We start from the raw sequence: 19898 nt of genomic DNA, 5'->3' as shown, positions 1-19898 counted from the left end.
CAATATGATCTTTATTTATCAGGTATTACATAAATATAACATCATGCATAAAATTGAAGTATGTTCTATATCATATACATTTTGTTCACAGCAATATTATAGCTGACCAACCCTGATGCTTTTACTTGTGTCCTTATTATATAACTTGATGTATCTATGCCTCAGACTATTTGTTGAATGATGACTTTAATGTACGTTATATACCTTGTAAAAGTCTTATAAGGAATATATTGCTGCATATGAACTTGATACATTAATTTTATAATAATATTTCAATTTAAAATACTGATTTTTTTTTCGAGACAGGGTTTCTCTGTGTAGCTTTGTGCCTTTCCTGGAACTCACTTGGTAGCCCAGGCTGGCCTCGAACTCACAGAGATCCGCCTGGCTCTGCCTCCCAAGTGCTGGGATTAAAGGCATGCACCAACATCACCCAGTTAAACTACTGATCATTATACATTAGGCATTTTAATATTCTTTTGTTTGTATGCATATGTGTTATAGGTCTTTGGCAAAGGAAATGAATTTTTCCAAATGAGCTGTCAGTGGATTGATTTTGAGCTTGCTAAAGACATTTTGAATGCATCAGCTGGAATAATGCCTGCCAACAGGTTACAATGCCATGTGTTACAGCTACCTTTTAGCTTGACCTGACATAGTTTGCTCTCTAGAATATAAATTTTTGACAACCTGCATCATAGTTGTCTCTTTCCAATCTGTCATATAGCCTGCCATTGCTGTAGCATCTTCTATAGGTTAACTGATGAATAATTGATCTTACAGAGAGATCATTCATGTGGAATTCACACACATTAAGTGCACCAGCTATCTATTCCTAAGGATAGCACTTGTGTTAATTATGCAAGCTTGTACTGGGCTCTAATTTCAGAATTTGTTGCTTCTCAGTTTTAGGATAAAGGTTTAGTTAACACTATTGAAGAAAAATGCTTACTTTTGTTTTAAAAATTATAAAAATAACTTAGATTACTACCTGATATATTGTTCAATTAATTTGGTAATTAGTAGTAAGGCTATCCAATATAATTTCTTTTCATAAAAAACAACTCAAGTAACTATTGTGTTTGTAACGACATGAAGAAAGTATACATTCTACCATGTTATAAAATGTTAAGAATTTGTCCAAAACTTGGTTTCTTAAAAATAGTTTGTGGGTATTTGTAAAACAAAGCTATTCAATTTGAAATGCAATGGTCTTATTAAGTAAGAAACATTATGTAAGAACATAACATTATGTATTATGTAAGACACTCTAATTGCTAGTATTATTTTTAATACATTGAAGAACACTATATAGACTATATCATTACTCTTGTCTAGGGTGGCTACGGTATGCAATTTTAACATTATTCTGTCATAAGATATTTTAAATTTTTATCTTTTTCATATAAAAAGTATATGAGTAAATTTGTATAAATGATAAAATGATAAAAATACTAAACAGTACTATCTGAGTCCTAAATTGTGACTCAAGTATGTGGAAGCAGCAATGTACTGTAAGACTTAATGAGTAAGAAGTCAGGGAAAAGTAAATAAAGAAATAAAAATATTGGGAATGAAGAATTTATTCTGTCTATAAATAGAGATTAACTATACATGAGGAAAACTGGGAGATCCAAAAAATAGGACCTAAAATTTCCACTGAATATGGTTCACTATTACTGAAAAGAGGCTGTGGAGCCCCCAGCTGGATCAGGCCCTCTGGATAAGTGAGACAATTGAATAGCTTGAACTGTTTGGGGGTCATCCAGGCTGTGGGACCAGGACCTGTCTTTAGTGCATGAGCTGGCTGTCTGGAAACTTGGGCTTACGCAGGGACACTTTGCTCAGCCTGGAAGGAGGGGACTAGACCTGCTTGTACTGAATTCACCAGGTTTAAATGAATCCCCAGGGGAGTCTTGGCCCTGGAGGAGATGGGAATGGAGGGGAGGGGATGGGGGAAGGTGGGTTGGAGGCAGGAGGGGGGAGGGCAGGGGAACCCATGGCTGATGTATAAAATTAAAACACAAATATAATAATAATAATAAAAGGAAAAAAAAGAAAACAGAAGCTTACTGAAATCAATGGCAAATGCTTCAGATTCATTCCAGATGAACTTGTCCAACAAACTACTATCTAAATTAATAAATGTATACGGGATCATGCTAAAATACTGGGAATAGAGCCCTACAAAAACAAATGATAATCTATCTTGGGCTGTTTTCAAATCGGTTTTTAGTTTTTTGCTCCATTTCAAATGAAAAATTTAAAAGGTCAAATTTTTTCTCATAAAATTTTTAAATTGTGATTCCTAATATTCCCCTAGGGGCTAAACATAGGGTATATTGATAATAAATCAATACCACTTGAGAATTTTTTTTCACAATTAGTAATTCCTCCAAATGTAAGTATTTTCATCACAAAACATATCTTGGAAACTTAATGTACTCAATGTTCAATGGAGTTCCTTTTAAAACAAACACAGCGATGATATGTATTTAATATGTGTTTGTTACTCATCTTCCTCCTCTCACAAACCCTTCATCTTCTCGTTAATCCTTCACCTACATTCATGTTGGTTTGTTTAATTTGTTTTGGTTTGTTTTCTTGTCTTGTTTTATTTTTATTTGTTAGTTTTTGTTTTTGTTTCTGGTTTGAATAGTTAATTCCCTATCAATGTGTGATTGAATGAAAACAATTCAAAGGGACACAGCATGTCTGCCTTTCTGACTTTTATTCTCAACATAAAACAGTCTCAACTAAAACAAAAATATTGTTAGAGGAAGATAAAATTAAATACCAAAACATTCCTTGACACTTACAGTTATTAGGAATCACAAATTTTCTATATTTCAGAGTACATATACAGTAAATAGAATTAATCATTACTAAAAGGATTAACATGCCTCAGTTAAGGAAAAACACATGAAAGCATAAATCATATTATTTTAATATTGACATTTATGGTAGAATATTGTCTCATGGAAATATAAATACATGCTTCTTTAAATGTTAATGCTAGTATATACATATAAACATAAGAATCGAAATGTATTATATTAAGAAATTCCATCATGTTTCTCAACTATATCTATACACAAAATGCATCTGATGAGCCTCTATGGTGTCCCATCCCCACCAACTTAAGCAGCATATCTGCAGCAGAAGTTGGGAGTTGCAGGATGAAATAGATAAGCTTTCAAGTTTCTCTCTCTCTTTCTCTCTGTCTCTGTCTTTCTCTCTCTTTCTCTCTCTCTGTCACACACACACACACACACACACACACACACACACACACACACACACAATATTTATAAGCAATGCCTGTTCCTAAGGAATTTACCATGGTTTAGTTCAACTGTCAAGTATTATATTAATAAATACAATGGAAAAAGCTTTAAGACATCCGATGTTGTCTTCACAGGATTTGTTTTATTAATGTCATGCTCAGTCTTAAAACAGCAGGGTTATTTATTGATTTATTCCAGAACAAATAAATGTAATGCACAATTTATATAAACTGATGGATTTACCATCCATGGTCTAATAAAGATGTTGTATTGGAGTATAGTTCCTAGTTTACACTGAAGATTGAGAATAAAAATCACATTAGGCTTTGCCTGAAGTAGAGAAGCAGCGACCTTCATCTTTTTTGTCAATTTCAAGAATGATTACCTTTCAGTCTAGTTTGAATGGAGTGATATTTTGATTTTCTTTGGCATTGCTGAATTTGAAAGAATTCAGAAACCATTAGCTTTTTTATTAGGAACGGAAAGATTAAATATGCTTCTACAAAGGTCAATTACTTCTCTTGATAAGAAATAGGAAGCAGTGTTATAGGAATGTATTTTATGAAAATCACATATGCTCCAAACATTTTTCAATAAAACTACATTTGAATTGTTCTAATCTGTCTCTTCTGGTTTTATTTTATTTTTTTTGTATGTGCAACTTTAAAATGTCCTGTTTCCCCCAACAAAGGGCATTTTACAGTGTGTAAAATAAATGAGAAAATTTCTTAATAAAAAAATATGATTATACATATACATATATATGAAAAATAAATTAAAATGTCCTGTTGATGATTTTGTTAAAGTTCCAATCTTCTGTATTTGAACTCCATCCAATATTATAATTATAATTAATATGATTATATTATATTAATCAAAATGATCACTTTTTATAAAACATCCTACATTTTTAAATTATTGTATATGTATGGGAGTTTTGCATAAATGTATGTCTGTGGACCACTAGCATGCCTAGTAGCTGTGGAGACTAGACAAGACCATCAAATACCCTGCACTGGATTTACAGGAGTTGCAGATGGTTGTAATCTGCCCTGTGGATGCCAAAAATCACATCCAGGTCCTCTAGAAGCAGTAGTATTCTCCACCACTGAGATATCTTTCCAGTCCAACTAAGTCATACATATTCTACAATATCCTGATTGTATAACTTGCCTAAAATCTTCTGTTGGACACTCTGTGAAATCCTGTCTCTTTTCCCATCCAGGCGCCAACTTCTGCTTCTAATGTAATGACTTGCCTCTACTCAGAGTTTGTGATAGAAACATCATTTATAGTTTCATTTCCATGTGCTAAGCTGATCATACAAAACAAACTTGCGAGAACGGATTACACAATCACAAAAGGAAAGGCCTAAAGAACAGACCTGGGCACCTGAAAGTTATTTAAGCTATAGACTGTATTGTTCACTCTTTGCTCACAGTCTCTATGAACTGAAGGTTATGATCTCATGTCTCCTACCTTCATGTGTTTGTAGCCGATGCTTAGAAGATGTTGGAAAAATAATGAACTCACCAATTATGGAGGCATTCCCTCTACAAGATTTTATCTTGATGTAGTACATAAACAGCACAGGGTTATATTTTTTTTCTCATGAGAAAAAAACATCCTGAGTTTCAATTATACTATTTTTAAGAGTGATTCATTACCATACTTTAATATAAGTTCATATGAAACTTTGATTCCTATTCAGTTCCTAATGTTTTATGTGGCTCAACCTCTCTGCTAACAGTGCAAAAAATGAAGAATGGATGGTGCAGAGGTAAAGGCCACTGAATATATATAATTATATCCATTATAATCCACAGAAAGACAGACAGTGGTTTAGGATTACTAAAGACAACATTCATTTGCTATGTTATTTATATTTTCACATGCAATTACAGCACCCACTGAAAATGACATTCATACAAATAAAGTTAAAAGAATTATTAAAATGCAGGAGGTATACATAATTAAAATATATTCCCTGAAAAAATATTTTCAATAATAGAAAAATATATGGATTGTTAAATTTACTGAAAAATTATCTACCAAGACATTGGTATTGGGAAACCAGGGTTTCATAGCATGGTCTGGTTTATAAGGAGAACAATCAAAAACCCTGTGGTATCAAACATAAACTAAGGAGTGTGTTTTAACTACTTTGTAACTAACAAAACATCAATCAAGGCTTCCAATGCAATTTCATATCTGTGGAAAAACCTTGATGGTAACTGTGAACCTAATTTCTGGAAGGGTCATCTATGGGGGTGTCATAAAACAAATCTATACAGACAAGTGATGGATTACCTATGGCCTTTAATATGGATTAGGATTTTCTGGACTCAAACATTCTCTAACATACATATTGTACATCCAATTTGCAAATATATAGATTGATGGTTAGCAGGCTACCTGAAAGAATTTCCACTATCTCTACTGACTCAAATTACTCAATCATCAATGTTCTTAAATTACAATTAAGATTAAAGTTTATTTCCCATGTGTCTCTTTCATTTTGGATGTTTACATCTGTACAATTTATTGTAACTTGGTAAGGTGGCATAGTGATTTCCATGTTTTTAATAAATCACTGTGCTTTATCAATGACCTACCATTATAACTGAGGTTCAGTACAATAATAAATTCAGTAAGATCAAAGAAATATTGATAGGATCCTAGACACAATTAGCCTACTCAAATCAATAAAGTTTACTTCCAACTTGCCTTTAAAACTTCCACAGACAAACACATAGCAGCTTCTCTACCAGATTACTTAATACCCAATGACACTTTCATATATAGAGTCTAACCTTATTGCCTAAATCAGTTCATTTTTTCCTTATTCTAGTATTCTCAATAGGATTTATAGTTGTGAAATGCAAGAGGATGTGTCTGTGAAATATTTATCAGAGAAAGTAGAGTTTATAATATCCCCCCAAAGCCAAAATATTCTGAAAGTAAAGAATTACAGAATTTACTTCACAGTGATTTTTAAAAGGGCACAAACTAAACAGAATCTTTCTTTAAAACCTCATATATACAATTTACTAAAAAAAATACAAATTGATCTTTCAAGGGAGGATTACTGATTTCATCATATGATTTGCTGGTTACCTTACTGGAACACTGTTGTAAAACAATAAATTCATGAGTGAACTATGAGGAGTTGACGTTAAGGTTGAAAAACTCTTACCGCAATAATAATTTCTCATCAATTTCTCATTTAAGCTAAGTTCTTAAACACTACTGAATCTTATGATTGACATAGTGACTAGGAATTTAGAATAATGTAGAAGAAAAACCTGGGACATTGATGTAGAGAGGCTATCAAATCTAGCCTTAGTAATAATGAATTGTGTAAAATTGGCCACATTGCTGTTACTTCCATAACTTCAGAGGTTCTGAAGCGTTTGTGGAATCTTAAATGAGATGATGTAGGAGCTAAAGATTGAGACTTAAAAAAGCTATAGTAGTGACAAACCATGGTTTCTTTTGATGTTACAGCACCAATAACTATTAATGCCTTTCTGATTTTTATCCATAGAAGGCAATGAAGGAAACATTGATTTTCAGATTTATAGGCTCAGATTCATCACATTAATAGTTCAAGGTTCAAAAATTCTGATTCGGGAGAAATAAATACACTTGAAATTGTATTCCTAACCAGTGAGATCATAAATATTTCTTTAAAGTGAATAAAGAAATTGGAAAAAGAACCACAAAAACAGATGGTCGATTGGCTTTAGTTGCTTATTGTATTAGTTACTTTTCTATCGCTATGTCTAAATGTTTGCAAAGAACATCTGTAAAGTGCGTTTGCTTTGGCAGAATTTTTTGAAGGGATGCATTCTACTGAGGCATGGGGTGTGCATCATCACAACTGAGGCAATGGGTTACCTTAAGTCTGCCCTCAGAAAGGAAGGGCCTATAGGAAGAGAGGCCATGACAGAAAATTTCCAGTCACATTTTCAGTGGCCTATTCCTTCAGGGTGGCTCTATCTTCTGAAGATTCCAGAACCTTCCAGAGCAATACCAATGGACAGGGACCCCATCCAAGCACATGAACTTCCAGGGTTAGGTTACATTCAAACCACAGCATGGATCAACAGGCTTTATTTATTTCATACTGAATAAATATAGCTGCCCTCACCTGTGAGGAGTAGGAATGCCCGTCGGAACCACAAACGGGGCTGGCATAGGCCACAGGGCATTGCTTACAGGTGGATGACAGGTGACCTCTCCATTGCTTATGGCTTCCTCCTACTTCTTTCATACTGTTAGCAAGAAAGACATAAAACAAAAAATGAAGAAAACCATACTTAGTGCATTTGATTTTTCAGAATTACATTTATATGAAACTGCCTTTTCAGGCCTGCCTTAACCATACTTGATTTTGCATTACAGTCTCTTACACCACACATTTATCTCTGCACTCTGCTCTTCATGATCTACAGTCTTTTTCAGACTCCAGAGTTCATCCAATGAAGTGAGATTGTACTTCTCAAAAATTTTGTGTCAGTCAGAGACAGTGTGGTTACGTTTATTTTATGCATATTCCTTAATTTATAAACATGAAATACAACACTTGCTAAAAGTATAGGACTCAAGATTTCTGGAACCTTCTTCAAGCTTCCTCTTGTATTCTCTTAGGAATGGAGAAAAGAGACACCTTGTTTAATGGTTGCATAAAAAGGAGAGAGATGACTTTTAGAAGAAACAGCTTTAAAGTACAAGGAATTTATAGCACTTAGCAGTGTTTAAAGAGCCCAATCACTAGGTTTATTGACAACACCCCTTGATTGCTGGGAAGTGTCTCAAAATGGAGTCCTTAGACTTTGATCTAAAATAACTCTGGAAAATCCATTCTTTTTTTTAAGCATCACACAGATTCTTTCCTCCAGTTGACATTGCTCAATCCTTGTCTATTTGTAGGAAGAGTTTACAGAGAAACAGAGAAGGACTAAGAAATGAGAAAGAAAGTGAATGGAATCTATACAAAGACACTCAGAAGTTAGAGTAAGTCAATACTTGCTCATTGTACTTTTCTGTGCTAAGAGTAATCCAATGTTTGTGTGACAAGGAAAAAATGTCTAGAAGAACTATGTACTCCTTCCAATGATTTTATATATTTTAGTAACTTTTATTCTCTGAAAGTTTTATACTAGGAAAACAAGCTTACAAAATGTGGCACTTAGACAATACTAAAAATATTACATGATAAAGAATTCTATCATAAAAATGAAATTTGATCTGGAATTTAGGCATTAAAATATCATATCTATCTATCTATCTATCTATCTATTTATCTATCATCTATTTCTGTCTTTCTCTCTCCCTTCTTTCTTCTTTCTTCTATCACTTTACCCCCCATATCCTCCATTCCCCTCAGCTCTCCTTCCTTTCCACAGGTCTTTCCCAAACAGATTGTCATAAAGTCTACAAGAATTTCAAGTATGCTATCTTCATTTTTCACAAATAAATTACACTTAATGAGCACATTATAACCTCACTTGGCTGCAAAAGAATGTAACAAAATACTAATATGGGATAAAGGTCCTAATAGGAATTAAAATAGTATTTGGAAACTGTAGTACACTGTTATCCTCAAAAATGACAAAAGGTGAGTAAGGCTTAAAGATCAGGGATACCAAGCACAGTTGCACAGGGTGTACAGATTACAGATTCTTTGTTATATCTCTGGTATTATGAAGTGCTCCACTTTTTCAACTCTACTTAATTACTCTGTATATCACAGAATATAATTTTTCTCTTTGAGTGAGTGTGTGTGTGTGTGTTTAATCACCTGTAAAGGTACATCTGTTTGTGTGTGTGTGTGTGTATGTATTATCATTGTATGTGTACCTGTATGCATGTCTGTGTGTGTATATTCAACTATGAAGGTGTGTGTGTGTGTGTGTGTGTGTGTAATTTTGTGGATGTGTGTGTGTGTTCACCTGTGAAGGTGCATCTGGAAGTCAGACGTTGGCATTAAGATGATTTCTTCAAATGCTTCCTCTGACAGTCCTTTGAGACAGAATTTCTCCCTGAATCCATATCTTAGCATTCTGGCAAATATATAGATATCAAGACCCCGCAATCCATCTGGTTACAGCATCAAGTGTTGGAGCTGCAGTTGCATGAAAACACACCAGGATTTCATGTAAGTTCTGGTGTTCCAAAATTAGGTTCCTATGTTTGTTCAACAGTTAACTCACTGCAGTATTCCCTGAATCCTCTTGGAATTCTTTCATAAAGTTCTGAACGTTGTAATTCTGTGTTTGTTGATCATCAGAAATGACATTTACAGGGATTTCCATGGCAATATTAAATTCAGAGGAAAATGAGTTGAACAGATACAGCAATAACTGAACATTTATAGACCTTAACATCAGTATTTTTGTAGCACATAAACACATATACATGCATGCAAACACACAAATACACACACACATATGCAAATTACACATGAGTGGAGATTGGTTGTTGTTGTTGTTTGGATTTTAGTTATACCTGAAGGCCCCGGTTTTAGGAAGAACGTTGTGTTTCTGAGAAAAATTAAGTCATGGCAGTCATTGGCCAGACCAACAGGGACAAATTGACTTGCTTGAGAAATAGAAAGCTGGCTACTGCTATCAGTATTATGTGTCTAATTGTTTCAAAATAAAAAAAGACAAGGGGGGTTTTAGTACAGCCAGACGCTCTCCCACACATAGCCTGGACACACACTGCAAGAGAGGAATGTGTTGGGTGTCATTTACACAGTTTGTTCTCTGTTTAGTTTAAGGTACCAGGGAGAGTCTCTTATGAAATTCAATCATCTTATTTTTCTAATAACCATTATATTCCTCATAGCTGCTTCTAAAGACACAATCATGGTTCACTTAGCATTCCATCAGCTAAGGATACTGTGCATTTTACAATATCCTTAGAACCATATTAGAAAGAGATTAAATGATGTTTGCTATGTGATTAACACTGAAAAAAAAGTACCTCATTTCAGCTTGATTTGCTTCATATATGATCACACCATTAATCATTTGAGATGAGTTCTGGAAACCTTCCTGAGTCTTAGTTTATTCACTTATAAAATGATAGACTTCATCATCACACTTCATTTCACCGTAAACAATCCAAGAGGCGATAATTCTAATAAAATTATATTCATGATGATTCTCAATCAAAATTAGAAGCATAGAGAGTTGAAGCCATGTACTATCTATATGCTAAGGTTTTAGAATTTCATAGTGTTTCCCAGTAAAATAAATATAGCTTTTGGGCAACAAGATGACATGGAATGGGCCTAGAAATTGTTGTATGTGTTCTAGTTAGAAATATAAGCTATCTGAAGGTGGTCAGCAGATAACATAATGTTCACATTAAAGGGAAATGATTTGTTTAAAAAATTTTACCAAGAAACAGGTAACAATTTGTATTAGTGTCAAAGAACACTGTAAAAATCATAACAGGAGAAAATATTTCAAGCTACTACAAATGAACAAATATTCTCCTGAGACCTAAATTCTTGAATCAGATTTCACTGCTTAGGAAGGAATTTTCAGTTCTGAAGATACACAAATGCAAACACCAGGTTATGTATTAGACACTGGCATTAAGAGAAGAAGCTTTCACATCTGATTTTTAATTTCACAGGTACATTTGCATTTTCCTCTTTGCACCGATACTACATTTCTTCTTACTTGTAATGAATACAGTACAGGAACATAATCTGAAAAGTCAGCATTAAATTAGGTATTTTATTCTGTGAATTCTCAAGCAAGAGCAGCTTGATGTATTTCTTGCCCATTAAATAGATAAACAAGACATTTATTTCCCTTAGAAATTGTATTTTTATGATCTTCCACAATGAAGAGATATTGTTTCAGAAGGTAAGCAACATTCCCTTCATACTTATATCTAGGTTTGTATCAAGTATACAAAGTCTATGAGAATGTGTTTATGGTCTGAGAATGGAAACAAATATACTTCCAGAGATCATATGGAGAAATATTACAAAAGTATGGTTATATGTACGACAAACCATTTAACTAATTAATCACCACAAAGGAGTTCTAGTATTTTGAAGAGTTACTAGAATGGTATTTTTGTTTTAGTGAATATAATTATTATTACAATGCAAATATTGTATTAAGAAACCAAGCATTTCCACAATTTTATGACAATTTTATATGTATTTATATTCAAAAGCTTCAATGTAACAGGCATATATAATATCACATGTAGTGGTATTTGCTCCATTAATGACCTTGGGCTATCCAGCCCAAAAGAGGCAGTACTTCTTGCCTGCTTATGTGACTTCTTGCCTGTGTATGTGACCTCTTAGAAGGAAATAGGGAGGGGTCATGCTGCTCTTCTTGGCGTGATGGGATACATGACAGAACAGAGGATGATTTCAGCTGTTTGCTCTGTTCTGTATTCGTGAGTGCATTTCCCCAATTTATATATAATAAATTCCAATTACCCATTAAATAAACTCACGTGGCTTACTATTAACAAGTGGTGCCCACGCCAACAATCACATTTTATTTTGTTATGTCTCTAGATTATTCAATACTCTTAAAAGTATAAGACTAGAAAGGGAAAAATATACAGATTAATTATCATAAAGTTTTGTTGTTTACTAATTTAAGTCTGAAATCAAGTGTTTTCCTTTATAATTCACTGTTTATAATCTTTCAATCACAGATGTTAATATAAAATTTAAATTTTATGAAAAAATTTACTCTGGTACTGAGTTGTATTTATGAAACATCAATTCTACTTTAGGAAAAGTGAAGATGAGTTTTAACCTATGTCCCAAATTTTAATTAAAAAAAATCCAACATTGGTGCTGATGACAATTCAGTGGTTAAGAGCATATATTGCTCTCACAGAGGACCAGAGTTCGAGTCCTACCATGCATATGGGTGATTTACAACTTCTGTAATTCACACTCTGTGGGCTTTGATGCCCTCTTGTCAGCTCCTTGGGCCTTCCACTCACTATAAACACACACACATACACACACACACACACACACACACACACACACACACACATACACTCACATATACACACACACATTTACACACACACAAACACACACACAAAATGCATACATGTAAAAAATTACAATAAATGAAACTAAATCTTTTTAAATACCTATAACCAGCATCTATTGTGTACAGAAAAATACCTTCCTAATTACAACTAAAATTTACATTAAGTAGAATAAATAATACCTCTTATTTGATTTACACTGTGGAATGTGTACAAAATTAAGAGAATTACTTCATATTTATTTTGATTTATGTATATATTTGCATCAGATCTCAGCCTATCATAATAGTCACTGAGTCTAAATTTCTGTTTGCAAACAAGCTTGATGAACTCTCATAATAGTGAATGTGCCCAAATAAAGTGATTCTTCAACCGCTCACTATATTCATAGTTGATGCTGCAATAGTCCTGCACTACCAGTGGTAAGCAAAGTATCATCTAGATCTGCCAACAACTTGTGCTTTTTAACAGCCAAGGAAATTCTACATGTAGAAAGGAAAATCTGCATGTGAAAGCAGCAGTAGCAGACACACAATCTAAGAAGTCAAAAACAAAGTCTAATTCAAAGGAAATGATTAACAGTACTATATTTCCAAAAGACACGAGAAGACATCCCATTTGAACATTCGAAGCATATTTTACTCTTCAAACTGTGCCTTGATTATGAAAAATCCTTTTGATATTTTTCATTTTCGCACAGAAGGAAATGTTTTCCTGCTTTTCAAGAAACAGACCTGACAGCTTTAGCAGAAGCAGGCGGTGAGTAATTGCTGCATTTTATTTAAGAAAACAGCCATTAAAGGGCAGACAAAGTTCAGAGAAGAAAACCATAGCTTGGCTTTCATGTAGCATCTTCAGAGAAGTCATAATTATTTGTTCCTTCTTTCTTCCTCCTTTATTACAAATCGAAGGTTCAACAAATACAAAGTGGAGAAGCCCTACATTTTGATTTTGTTTGATGTATACCTTGATACAAAGGATTCAGAACATTAAACCTTCACTATGTATTATCTCTGACAGTATGTTGCAAGCTTGGAAATAATTAATATAGTTAAAAAGAGAACTTTAATTCCCCCCACAACATTTTTATCTCCACTAAAGGGTATTTATCACAATTCCTGAAAGAACAAATATTCAAATATGTGCTCCTGCTAAGGTGCAGTAAGAATTAATGCAGATCTGCTAGACACCAAGAGATTCATCAAGAAAGAGTTTCTTAGTCACTTGTACCACAGCTAAAATGTCACCAGAAAGCCTTTCAAAAACCATTTAGTCCTCCTTTATCATCAACAGTTGCAATCCCATCTCACCTGCCAACCTAAGGTATTAACTTCTATACTTCCATACAAAATGTATTATTTCACTTACCTGTGAGTTAATACTTTATGTTTTAATTTTAAACTAAATATAAGAGAACAAGGACGTCATTGAATTCATGGAGCTAAGCATTTCTTTTTGTGGACAAATATGGGTGGAATGAGGTGTTTCTATGCCCAGGAAGAAAAGGAGTCTGCTTGAGACTTATCTGAGCAACTGTTCATCTCTAAGGTATGTTATTGCTATTTCTTCTAAAGAGTATATTCTGACTCCCCAAGCCAACATGATATACTTATCTCTAACATGGGGTCACTGGTCACCAGCTTACAACTTATTTTCGCATATACCATTAGCTCCATTATAAAATCTCTACCCACACGAGTATCTTCCCATGCAATCCAAACTATATTCAGCTTCTTTTCCTTTAACATTTATGGAGTGATTTCTACCTATCCCTGGACCTCATATTCATGCCTTCCCTGCTTCTGTTCTTTGTCCTCGTTCTGAATCTAGTGATCACAGAGTCGCTAAAAGGAAAGGGCACTTTCTCAAGCCTAAAAATATCTATGACCTCCTCAATGAGCCTCTCCACTTGAGTGCTAGCAGCAAGCAGCTGGGCAGTAAAAGATGTCATTGCAATCATAGGCAGGAATGGTACACAAATTGGGTGTAAGCACAGCATCCTTGGGGGTGTCCACACCATTTTGACATCTGTGCAATTTGTCCCATCATATTCTTGATTTTTCTTTACTGAGATCACATTTCCAAAAATAGTACTTAGGATTCTTGAGAATGCATTTTTTTTGGTCTTTTGTGAAAAAAAACAAACAAACAAAACAAAAACAAAAAAACCCAAAAAACAACCACCTTTCTATTTGAAATAAGTTTGGTTCCACAGACACAAGAAATATATCTGAAATCAGTATTTCAAGGACTGAAAGCCAAGTGTGGGTAGGGACATAATTTCAGGGTTCTCAGGTGACAATCTGACCCTTGCTTCCTCCAGCTCAGGATAGCTTTGTACAGCCCTTGGCTTAGGGCTCAGTCTTTCTCTGCTTCACTCTCAACTTTTCCTCCTATGCGTGTGTCAAACTCCCTATGGCTGATGTATAAAATTAAAACACATAATAATAAAGAAAAAAATGCAAAGAAAAAAAATTAAAAACCTGAAAAAAAAAACAAACAAACAAACTCCCTATGGCTTTCTGATTTAGCATTGACCCTAACAACCCCCAATAAACACACATCCTAAGGACATTCCTCATTTTGTCATTGAAGGATATTTACTCTTATAGCAGGAGATAATACTCCCTGACCTTGACAGTGAGGAAGTAGCCATACTTGTGGCCATTCTGTAGCTGACATCAGAGAAAATACTGATGTGTGAATTCAACTGTCTCACAACACAGCAATGTCAAGCATGGTGCCCATGTTAGAAGATGTCTTAATGAAAACTTACTGTTAACTTCAAATTCTTTATTTCGCTCAAACCAAATCAACCCTGTTTGATCAATCCCTCCACATCTAAAAGGAAGATAAGCGATCTACAGTGACATTGTGGGTCTCAGCTACTGTCCACCAGGAGACACTGCTCTGCAAAACTTGTCCTCTGCCTAATTATGGCATCATGACCTTGGATAACAACTCCCTTTACCTGAAGCTTCTTGTCAGTGTATTTCATGTTCATGTCAATACTCAGAAATTTCAGCACTACTTTGAATTTTCTGAGAGATTATTATGGTTATGATTATTGGTTTTTCGAGACACGGTTTCTCCATGTAGCTTTACGTCTTTCCTGGAACTCACTCTGTAGCCCAGGCTGGACTCGAACTCACAGAGATCTGCCTGCCTCTGTCTTCCAAGTGCTGGGATTAAAAGTGTGCCACCACCACCCGGCCTGAGTCATTGTTTTTAAAAGTTATCTAGGTCATCTCCTGAATCCACACTTTAGAATTCTTAAGGATACATATTCATATCAGTGTTACAGTTGTGGAGAGTATAAAACAATGAATTCACCATTTTCATGGATAAAGAATAAAAGTCCAACTAGCAGGGGCGTCTCTCTTCTGACTCTAACTTTTATGGCATGACAGCAGAAGAGAGAGGCTAGGAGACTGGTTTTATTCTCGTTTGTTGCATCCAACAGTGGTGCAATTGAGGGAAAGCTGTGGGAAGTAGACTTTGTCTTGTTGGGTAATAGAAAATACTTGTTCTGTGGCATAAAAGGTTAATATGAGAGAAACAATTGTAAAGGATATATTTTAGGATGCATGTTGCGCAAGCTTTCTTCTCTGAGCTATCTATCCATTTTCTTTTGGATTACACTGAGTTACTGTTGCCCACACACGCTCTTTCCTCTCTTCAATCTTACCTTACTTATTCACCACCTAGGACTTTCCCCAAAGTGTACAAAACCCCAAGAAAAAGTAAGTACTCAATAAATACAATCGAATAGACAAGTGAACAAACGAAGAGAAATAATGTAGAAGAAGGAAAAAGGATGGAAGGGGGAAGGGAGGTTAAGTAATTTAACAGGTTCCCTTGGCTAAAATCACTAATGGTCACATCTACTTTCCTAACTATACACCCACTTAAGAAGAAGAAATTACATACCACAATTTTTCTTTCTCCAGGAACATTTTTATAAATAATTTGTAAATTAAAGTCTTGATAAATGTTATTAGTTTTCAAATTAAAAGCTAGTTAATTGAAATAGACTAAAAATAATAAATTGGCTCTGAATTCAAATGTGTTTTATTTCACCTAACAATTATTTTAAGACACAGCCTAAAGGAGCACGACAAAGCATCTTGCATAATTCCCCTTCAGGAGCTTCCATCAATCAAAGGCTCTTTTCAGACTTGAGTTTCAGAATTTTTAACACACTCTTCATTATTCACTTAGGAAGCAAGTATTCAGGAAATTAAAATTTTTCTTCTCCAAATTATGAGAGTGATTTCTATAATTTTTATATAATGCTTTTCAATAATACTTTAATTACTTTAAGAGCATTCAAATATGCCACTTTTTTCTATTCTCAGGTGACGTGTTTATAATAATAAAACTCTTTAACAGCTCATAATAATTTTTGGTAAAATACATTGTCTGTCTTGCCATTTGTCTGTATTCTTATTATCTGTGTGTCTCTGTGTCTCTGTGTCTCTATCTCTGTCTCTCTCTGTCTCTCTCTCTCTCTCTCTCTCTCTCTCTCTCTCTCTCTGTGTGTGTGTGTGTGTGTGTACATTCACCTGGAAAACAGAAATCTATCATGTTACTCAAGAGTTTTTAGTTCCCTCACCAAGGACTCAGATACTATTTTGTTTCTGGAAAGATAAACTCATCCAAATGCAATTTAGGAACAGGATAAGTATTCCACAGTAGATGGGACTCCCGAAGTTTAAACTAAACTGAAATAGAAAACATTCTTTGGAAAGACACGACAGATGTTTTCTTACACTGAAGGCAAAATGAATAATTGCAAGTCTGTTAAGGATTTGATACCAAATAGTAGCACTTCAGAATTCTCCTGATCATACTTCTCATTCATTTGTATCTTGTTCAAGATAAAATCCATACTTGGGCCATCCAGTATTTAGGGTAGACTAGTCTAGAGAAGGCTTATGTAACCTCGCCTTGATATTTTGATCCTACCAGTGTGTATTCTTTGGGTATGATGGTTTAGTTTGTTAAAAATATTCAGGTTGTGTTATTCTTGGGAAATGAAGAGTTCCTCAATATATTTGCTGAATGGCTACCTGGACTGTTGACACTGACACGTGATTAGATCCTTAGGGCACTATCTTAAAGACCAGGTTAACCTATTGATGACTTTATGACTACATGTAATGCTACAACATAGCTATGGTTGGAGGAAGGTCACTGGGGGCATTACCTTCAAAGACTGTCTTTCAAAGTGCCTGATTCCCTTCTCTGTTTTCAGGCAGCCATGATTTAATCTTCTCTCCATTATACCCTCTCCACAGTGATAGTCTGTCTTGCTTCAAGCCCAGAGCAATAAATCTAGCCAGCCATGAATTGAATCCTCTAAAACCAGGAGCCAATAAATAAATAAACATACAAAAAATAAATATTTCACAAATAATGCTTCATTTCAAGTAGCTCATCACAATCACAACAACCAAAATGACTATTAACAAGAGGTCCTTGTTCATGCTCCAGGGTGCAATTACACACCTTTACATTTGTTTTTCTTTGTACGTATGTCCTTGTAGTCTTTTCATGTACAATTTAGTTGTTTATGTTTATTTAGGATGATCATTTCTTGAATATAGACTAAATAAAATCTCCTAGTTATGCTCCATGTTCCAGAGTAAAATGGGCCATGAGAGAAGTGGGTAGAGATTGAGAGAGGAGGACCAAGAGACTGGAACAAGAGGACCAAGTGATGTTTTTTCTATTTCTCCTACTTGGCATAACTGCTATCCTGATTCTGTTTTTATTATTATTTTATTTTATTTTTATCTTTACCATAGCCTCTTTGGTGACCTTATTCTTCTCATGGTAACCTTATCCTTCTCAGTCTAGTGTGTGCCTCCTAGTATTCTCTATATAGTATTTTTTTTTTTTTTGGCTGTTTTGACCAAGGACATTGTGGACATTTTTTTTTCTTTCTCATTCAGATAGTTTCCTCAGGTGAAATAATATGGGTGCTGTTTCAGAACTTGGTACACATTGCTCCAAACACTTCTGGATTTTTAGCTTCCATTGACAGATTGGCTATTACTGGCTATGGTCTTGCCTTTAATTGTGATTTAGTCCTATCATGGAGCTTTTAGTACCCTTTGTTCTATTTAGTGTTTACAAAATGTCAAGTCTGTCCTGGTCCTGTCTATTTGGTGTTCTGTGTGCCCCTTGTTTCTGATTAGGCATCTTTCCTCCTAGAGTTGCAAAACTTTTCTTCTGTGATTTTATATTAGATCTTTTCTATGCTTTTGACATGGAATTGTCCTTCTTCCATGTCCATAAATCTGAGAATTGTCTTTTGGTGGTGTCTTGGACTTTTTGTGTATTCGAGAGTTTAAAAAAATCTTTTTTTTCTGTATTATTATTATTATTATTATTATTATTATTATTATTATTATGTTTTAATTTTATACATCAGTCATGGGTTCCCCTGTCCTCCCTTCTCCCGCCACCATCCCCACTTCCCCCCAGCCCCTCCCCTCCATTCCCATGTCCTCCAGGACCAAGACACCCCTGGGGATTCATTTAAAGCTGGTGGATTCAGTACAGGCAGGTCCTGTCCCCTCCTTCCAGACTGAGCATGTGTCCCTGTGTAAAACCAAGGTTCCAAACAGCTAGCTCAGGCACTAAGGACAGGTCCCGGTCCCACAGACTGGGTGCCTCCCAAACAGATCAAGCTATTCAATTGTCTCACTTATCCAGAGGGCCTGATCTAGCTGGGGGCTCCACAGCTGTTGGTTCATAATTCATGTGCTTCCATTCGATTGGCTATTTGTCCCTGTGCTTTTTGCAATCTTGGATTCAACAACTCATGCTCTTGCAGTCCCTCCTCTTTTTCGACAGTTGGACGCCTGGAGCTCCACCTGGGGCCTGGCTGAGGATTTCTGCATCCACTTCCATCAGTTATTGGATGAGAGTCCAAGACGACTGTTAGTGTGTTTAGTCATCTGATCACCAGACTAGGTCAGATCAGGCTTTTGACCATTGCCAGCAGTCTACAGAGGATATATCATTGTGGATTTCTGAGGCCTCTCAAGCACTCTGCCTATTCCTGTTCTCATGTGGTCTTCATTTATCATGGTCTGTTATTCCATGTTCTACCTTTCTGTTCTTGATCCAGCTGGGATCTCCTGCTCCCCTAAGCTTTCTTACCTCAAATCTTGCCCTTCATTACTCCCACTGTTGTCCAGGTTGTTCATGTAGATCTCATCCATTTCTCTGTCATTGTGATCCCTGTCTTTCCTAGGGTCCCGTTTTCTAGGTAGCCTCCCTGGAGTTGTGTAGCAGTCTAGTCATCTTTGTTTTACATCTAGTATCCTCCTATGAGTGAGTACATACCATGTTTGTCCTTCTGAGTCTGGATTACCTCACTCAGGATGATTTTTTCTAGATCCATCCATTTGCCTTCAAACCACATGATGTCATTGTTTTTCTCTGTTGAGTAGTACTCCATTGTGTATATGTACCATATTTTCTTTATCCATTCTTCAGTTGAAGGTCACCTAGGCTGCTTCCAGGTTCTGGCTATTA

At 35.1% G+C, this 19898-nt stretch overlaps 1 protein-coding gene across 5 annotated transcripts in view; it reads right to left on the bottom strand.

Moving 5' to 3' along the window:
• The window catches only part of Spock3 (SPARC (osteonectin), cwcv and kazal like domains proteoglycan 3), a 362205-nt gene that overhangs the window by 110289 nt on the left and 232018 nt on the right, over nucleotides 1-19898 (bottom strand). For all 5 annotated transcript variants that reach the window (XM_036166383.1, XM_036166382.1, XM_036166384.1 and 2 more), the window contains one exon: nucleotides 7441-7564. In XM_036166383.1, the coding sequence (XP_036022276.1) occupies nucleotides 7441-7564 (124 nt within the window). The remainder of the gene's footprint in view (nucleotides 1-7440; nucleotides 7565-19898) is intronic.

The sequence above is a fragment of the Onychomys torridus genome, chromosome 17, assembly GCF_903995425.1.
Source record: "Onychomys torridus chromosome 17, mOncTor1.1, whole genome shotgun sequence".
In the NCBI taxonomy this organism is placed as follows: Eukaryota; Metazoa; Chordata; class Mammalia; order Rodentia; family Cricetidae; genus Onychomys; species Onychomys torridus.
Note: the sequence above shows the minus strand (reverse complement) of the source record. Positions and strands in the feature narration are given on the sequence as shown.